The 7,690-nt window shown below is 37.7% G+C and overlaps 1 protein-coding gene across 1 annotated transcript; it reads left to right on the top strand.

Annotated features, from left to right (window-relative positions):
• Window positions 1-734: 734 nt before the first annotated feature.
• On the top strand, window positions 735-4,075 carry LOC122296958 (protein FAR1-RELATED SEQUENCE 9-like). The gene is made up of 4 exons (XM_043106753.1): window positions 735-2,814; window positions 2,909-3,096; window positions 3,171-3,260; window positions 4,022-4,075. Exons 1-4 carry the CDS (start codon window positions 735-737, stop codon window positions 4,073-4,075), a joined length of 2,412 nt encoding a protein of 803 aa, XP_042962687.1.
• The last annotated feature ends 3,615 nt before the right edge of the window (window positions 4,076-7,690 follow it).

The raw sequence follows: 7,690 nt of genomic DNA, 5'->3' as shown, positions 1-7,690 counted from the left end.
AGAAGAAACAATTGGATTAGTGATATATGGTGAAAATCTGAAAATTTTGGTCCCAGTTTAGAAATGTGAAATATCAAGTAATGTGGATTTTGAATGGAAAGCATCCGCTTGGGTATCGAGTATGCGATTGAGGAAAAAAATGTGACAAATCGAGCGTTTCAACAAGTTAAACAGGATGGAGATTCATACGTCCTTTATAATTTAAAAGGGCTTCAATTCTTTTAAAATTGATTAGCTTCTTTGATAAAATATAAATTATATAATAAAATTTATATATTGAGATGTTAGAAGAATGTAGAAATCTGAATGATAAGCTCGCAAGATGGTAATTTCACAAAATATCAAAGCAAATGCAAGTACAAGAAGTGTAGGTAGCTAGAATTATTTCTATCTTGCTACTGCGAGTTGCATGTATCTAAATCAAATCAAATCAAATATATAATGGTTGAGTACAAGAAGTTTAGGTAGCTAGTTTTGGAGGTAATTTTGTAATAGTTTCGAAATTTAAACTATTATTACTCAATAGTTAGATTATAAAGATGCAAATCCCTCCAAAAGAATTCATCAATTTTATCATGGCTGTTTTTTAATGGGACCCAAGTAGATTATTTTGAAACTATTTATCATGCCATAACTATTGCCGAGTTTTAATTTTTTTCCTTTTTAATTTCTTATGCGATTAGCAATTGCCTTTTCATGTGTGTTAATAATATAGTTATCAACTTGTACAGGCCATGGGTGGTGAAGAAGAACACGCATCTCCCTTAACGGTATGCATAGACATTGAAGAGCAATGCACTTCCGCAAGAGTTGGTTGCAATGAAGATCTGTTGGATAGACTAGATGAACTGGAAACTGACGATGGCACTCCATCTACACCGTATGTGTTGCCATCTTCGGATTGTAATGATATCATTGAGGAGCCAAAGCCGGGGATGGAGTTCAATTCATTGGAAGATTTGATGGTCTATTATAAGCAGTATGCTAAAAATTGCGGGTTTGGAGTGATGACACAAAGGAGTGAGAGGTCAGAGGATCAAAGTGTCAGATATGTCACCCTCGGTTGTGCACGGGGAGGGAAGGCTCGGATTAAGAGTTCCAATATCGCCAACCCACGTCCGACGGGAAAGACGGACTGTAAGGCAAGGATTAATGCCTTAAGAGTCGAGGGAAAGATGCGGTTGACAACAGTGAATAACTCACATAATCATGTAATTAGCCCTCAGAAATCCCGCTTCTTTCGATGTAACAGAGAAGTGAATGAGACTGTTAAAAGGGTCCTTGACACAAACGACTTAGCTGGTATTCGGCTGAACAAGAGTTACGGATCTCTTGTAGTTGGAGCAGGTGGCTTTGAGAACCTGCCATTTTTGGAAAAGGATTGTCGGAATTACATCGACAAAGCCCGCCATCTACGACTTGGTGCAGGTGGTGCTGGAGCACTTCGTGATTATTTTATGAGGATGCAATACAAGAATAACGGTTTTTTTGCATTGATGGATTTAGACGATGATGGGAGGTTAAAAAATATTTTTTGGGCAGATCCACGTAGTCGGGCTGCGTATAAGTATTTTGGTGACGTCGTCACATTCGACACCACGTACCTGACTAATAGGTATGGGATGCCGTTTGCACCATTTGTTGGTGTAAATCACCACGGGCAGTCGATTCTTTTGGGAGCTGGGTTGATTTCCAGTGAGGACACAGAGACGTTTACATGGCTGTTCCAAACTTGGTTGCAATGTATGGACGGAATAGCTCCAAAGGCTATTATTACTGATCAGGACAGAGCAATGAAAAATGCAATTGCGATAGTATTTCCAGAAACTCGACATCGATTTTGCTTATGGCATATACTCAAGAAAGTTCCAGAGAAGTTGGGTTCATATGCTGCGTACAAAAGTGGCCTGAAAACTGAGCTGATGAAATGTGTGTACGACACACAAACTATTGTCGAGTTTGAAAAGCATTGGTCCCAGTTTATTAACACATACCACTTACATGAGAATGCTTGGTTGAAAAGTTTATACTCCGAGCGCGAGCATTGGGTACCAGTTTTCCTGAAAGAGCACTTTTGGGCTGGAATGAGTACAACCCAGCGGAGCGAGAGTATGAACGCCTTTTTTGACGGTTATGTCCATTCGAAGACAAATTTGAAGGAGTTTGTTGATCAGTTTGACAATGCGTTGAAGAAGAAAATTGAAAATGAATGTGAGGCAGAATTCCTGTCCTTTAGCGGCACCATTCCCTGCGTATCTAGATCTCCAATTGAGAAGAAATTTCAAGAGCTGTACACCAATGCCAAATTTAAAGAAGTTCAACAACAAGTAATTGGCGTGCTTGATTTGGATCCAGCGCTGCAGACATCGGATGGGGTAATGAAGAATTATTTGGTAGAAGATGAAGTTCGTATTCAGGAGTTCACAAAACAGGTTACATATGCAGTGGATTTTAATGTCGAGGCAGGAAAAGCAAAGTGTTCATGTGGGTTATTTCAGATGAGAGGGATATTATGTAGGCACATTTTGGCTGTATTCAAATCAAACGGTATAAAATCATTGCCAGAAGGCTACATTTTAGATCGATGGAGAAAGGACATCAAGAGGAGATACACATTAATTCGAAGTAGCTACGATGCAGGGGATGAGAGGGCAAATGGTAATAGACATGCAATTCTATTGAATATGTGTTATGAGATGATCGACTATGCGGTAGAATGTAACGAGCAATTTGAAGATGCAAAGAAGAGGATACATGAGATGACTGGATTATATCGTCAGAACCATAACCCGTTATCTATGAACTGTGAAAAAGGTTTGAATGTTAAATCACATTTTTTATTTTTTCATGTATAATAATATCAATGGGAGGTTAACTAAGTTTTCTAAACTGATCTTTGCAACCACAGATTTAGAACTTGTTACGACATTGGACACAGCTGCTGCAGTTGGTAGTTCACAAGGAGTAAAGAGTCCAATTGTTGTCAGAGGGAAAGGGAGACCCCCATCTCTTAGAAGAGCATCAAAGATGGAGACAGATATGCGGAAGGTTAAAGCCAAACAGAAAAAAGCACAAGCAGGAGGAAAGCGCAAACAGGTGGATGTTTTAAACCTTACTTTATTATTTCTCAATTATTTCTAGTGAGTATTTAAACCTTACTTGATTGCTAGCGAGATGAGGGAGATATAGCTCCCATGGGCACGTGCCGGAATTTATTTGGGGATTCAGAAGTAGATATCACCAATTCCGGAGAAGGGCAGGTATTCAGAAAGAGCACTTTGTATATATCATTTTATTTAATGGTTGGTTTTATTTAAAATTGTAAATAAATTATTGTTTTTCTATTAAAAGGTACTGGACAGCATTAGCGCCACACAGTGTTATCCCATGATTGGTACTCAAGAAAGTGTAAGATTTCTAAACTTTGCACATTTCAATTAGTCAGCATCCCTTTCGAAGGCTAATGTGTGGATATCTATCAAAGGTTCAGATATATTTTGATTGGATGTCGCGGAGCGAGAGCACACTGGGTGGAGATGGAGCACAAGCATGGCAATACTAGTGGAAAATGGTTGAGAAATCGAGCGTGTTTTTTATTTGATATAGGAAAAATGTACAGAGAATTTTTTTAGGTCAGATAAACTATTGGTTGCATCTAATATTACTATAAGTGTCATTTTTTTGGAAAATTGTATATATTGGAAAAGGTTATTTTGGTGGTTGGTGTAATTATACCATGTGGATAGTTCATTATTCTTTTTGATTTCCTTCGAAAATACTGGGTTGCTTATACCATGCAAATTTGATGTAATTATGTATGTGGATAGAAGGAGGAGGCTATTGGGTTTACATAATGTTAACAGGTTATGGAGGCAGGAGGGGTAAGTTCGTATTTGGAGGGGGTATAAGTACCAGATGTGTTTTTTATTTATACAAATTATCATAATAGTTATGGCTGTATTTATATTTGGCTAAATAGGTTATTTTTGGAAAAATGTATTATTTGGTCATCTACGTATAGGTTATGAAGAAGCTGGAGAAGGACAAGTTAGAAGCAGTTTGTGTTGGGGGTTAATTGCCTAAGATGGGTTCTCAAAAGTTAGAAGAAGTTTGTGTTTCATTATTTCAGGTGGAGTTCATTTAGTCTTGATCGGGTATGGGGTAAATTGCACGTACAAGCCGAATTTCTGGAAAATTTAAGGCATACCTCATGACTGGATACACATGACTCGGGTTCCCGATTTCATATAAGTACCCCTTAACTAACCGCTGCAAAATGAATGGCCAACGTGGATAGGAAAAGTGATATTCATACAAAGCAATTTTGTTGTTTGTAAGAAAGGAAAAAATCAAAAAAACAGATGCATTATAATTGTACTTGGGTACCAAATTTTCTGCAACATCAAAGTGTCATTTTCTAATCAAAACAGACTGAAACATCAGCAGTTATAATACATTTACTACTATATCGATAAATCGCAAAAAACCTCCAATATTCATAGTCAATACAACATTCAACACATTTACACCATTCAACACATTTACTACATTCAACTGAACCATCGATTTTGCAAATAAGTACAGTTTCTTACATGAGTTGTAGACATGGCTGAGATACATTATAATTGGTTCCATACATCAAAAGTATACCAGCAACTATTACTAAAAATAACCATGTCAGTTTTAATACTTTGAAGACTCGGTTATACTTCTTCTCCAATGCTTTTAATTTGGATTCTTCGATGAGGAGCCGCTGATGAAGTACCCTCTCGTGCCTCCGTTCAGCTAACTCCAAGGTCAGCTTACAGCAACTGTTTTGCTCACTTTGAAGATCAATCCACTCAAAAAAGCCACATTGTTTATTCATCTTATAGTTTGGACAGTTGAAAAACCTTCGGCCAAAAGTATTTGCTTTTCCAGAAATCCGAAGCTTCGCTTGGGAGCCACAATAGCACAGTGGTCTCTCCAAACTTGACCCGGAATGAGAAGCAGAACTCATTTGCTATCATGATATAATCAGTAAACAGAGCCCCCACATCAGTATATATCAGAGAGTATATATCAGAGAGTATATATATATTATATATGTTTGAAACCTTCAAAATCTTTTGTAAAAAAATACATGTAGAAAAAATACACAAAAAATACTATAATGGCATTTCAGTAACTCCTAGTGGGAGTTGGGAGTGGTGACCGTAACAGCTTCCATATATATATATATATATATAGAGAGAGAGAGGACCCTCCTTAGAAAATTAATTAGAGAAAAAAACCCTACATGCATGAGCTATCTTTTAAAATTTAAGCATATATGCCACCACATGATGAATGATGTGTAGGTCCTATTATGTGCCAATTTGGTTGAACCGATCATATGAAGCACATGAGTGTCTATTAATGGCATTTCTGTATTGACTTTTTATCATCATGTTTGAACTTTTTCTAATTGAATTGCTAATATTATAACCCTTATTGATCATCTATTGATCATCAATATCATATATTAATGGTCCATCGGCTTTGCTTCATATACAAATCATACTCATGCATACCACAACAAAAATGACTATTGATGATCAGAATAGATTTTTTTTAGTAGAAATGATAATTTTCATTTGCAAATAACGTGTCAAATATAAGCATTTTTCTCATAGTAATAGTAAAATTAAAGTAAAATTGTTCGAGACTGTATTATGAATCTGCTAGCTAGCTTACACCATGTACACCACACTTGGATGGATGTCTCAAAGATACATATATTGGAACAAATTAACAGATACCTAGCTTTAAGTCAAGCTTGCTGTCTAAGAGAAGTCGGGTCCAAGGTTTCATTATTATGTTAATTTTAATAGATCATACAAATCTTCCTCAACAGATAGGACACAAGTTTCATTTACAACTCTTATCTAATTATTTTAATAATTATTTATTATTAGCTATAAGTGAGGATCATAACTAGCCATGACCTACTAGTTATATGGAAGGAATTATGGCTATTATACGTACATTCTTCAGAATTACATGGAACTTATAATACTGATGCAAAGTCCAACTTCCAAATATTCATTACAATAACATAATATGAAATGGTAATCTTGCAAATACACAAAATAATGAAATACAAATAATGGCAACTATACAACAAATACAAAAATTACAAACATGCTAAAATATTAAAATATAACAATACCATAATGCAAAAATGAAATAATAATGTAAATGAAAAACCTGGAGAGGTGCGACTAATTACCAGTTTCGGGGGAGAGGGTTAGGGTTAGGGTTAGGGTTTCGGTGTGGGATGATGGGTACGGGTTAGGGTTCGGGTTAGATCTAGGGGGTTAGGGTTTCGGAAGGGGTTAGGATTTCGGACGGATTTCGAAGGGATTTCGGAGGGATTTCGGAGGGAAGGGATTTCGATAGGAAGGGATTTCGAAAGGAAGGGATTTCGAAATGATTTCGAAGGGAAGGGATTTCGATCGAACCAGAGAGAAAGGGGGGAAATTTGGGGGAAATAGAACCAGAGAGAAAGGGGGGAAATTTGGGGGAAATCGCAGCAGAGCAGAGACGGAGGAGGGGGAGAACCAGAGAGAAAGGGGGGAAATTTGGGGGAAATCGAATCAGAGCAGATACGGAGGAGGGGGAGAAGGGGGAGAAGGGTTTCGGAAGGGGGGAAATGTCGAAATGAGCAGAGAGGGAAGTGAGGGTTTCGAGCTTTCAGATATTTCGAAATGTCACCGTTTAGTTTTAAGTGAAACGGTGCGTTTCGCAAAATATTAAAATAACCCACGTCGGCAAGCCGTTTGCATCACACGACTGCACTTAGACTTTTCCATTTTTAAAAGAATGTTTACAACTGTTTAAAAGATATTTTAAAATATATATATATATATATATAAATATACTAGAGGACACGTCTAACGATATACTCTGAACAACAGAATGGCATTGTCCATGATGAAAGGTCTTGTCATCTTTATTGAATTAGTAAGTAGGGCTGTTCATCCGGTTTCGATTCGGAAATTCGGGTAGACCCAAACCGAAACCCAGATTTTAAATCCGGGTCGGAACCCAGACCGGATTATCCCGGATCAGAAATGGTCCGGAACCCGGATGAATCCGGATTTTTCAAAACCCGGATTCCGGGTTTCGGATTAAACCCGTGTCTTTTTTTTTTTTTTTTTCTTAAATCTGATAAATGTGATATATCCAATTTTTTTTTTTAATCTGATAAATGTGATATATCCAATATTTTATTTTTTTTTATAAAAGACAATATTTCTTCTCTCTTTCTTCCACGGTTCCGCCGACGCCGCCTCTCTTCCACCATTTGTGCTTCTAGCCGCCGGTACCGTGACACTGGGCGACAACGTTTGTGCCCTCGATCAGATGCCGAGGGACAGATTGACCCCATGGCTACTCGCCCCACCCGGCCCGCCCACCCACATTGAAATACAACTGAAAAAGAACAACAAAATCCAAAACCCATCCCAGTTTTTCACCAAAACCCACTCCAGTTTTTCACCAAATCAGCCGATCTCCAAAACCCATCCCAGTTTTTCACCAAAACCCACCCCAGTTTTTCACCGAATCCGCCGATCTCCAAAACCCATCCCAGTTTTTCACCAAAATCCGCCGATCTATCTAGTTGTATGTTGATGTGAGATTCTCGTCCAGCTGGGTGTGCAAATGG

This window comes from Carya illinoinensis, chromosome 15, assembly GCF_018687715.1.
Source record: "Carya illinoinensis cultivar Pawnee chromosome 15, C.illinoinensisPawnee_v1, whole genome shotgun sequence".
NCBI classification, from domain to species: Eukaryota; Viridiplantae; Streptophyta; class Magnoliopsida; order Fagales; family Juglandaceae; genus Carya; species Carya illinoinensis.
The sequence above is the reverse complement of the archived record's forward strand: the minus strand, read 5'-3'. Positions and strand labels throughout refer to the sequence as shown.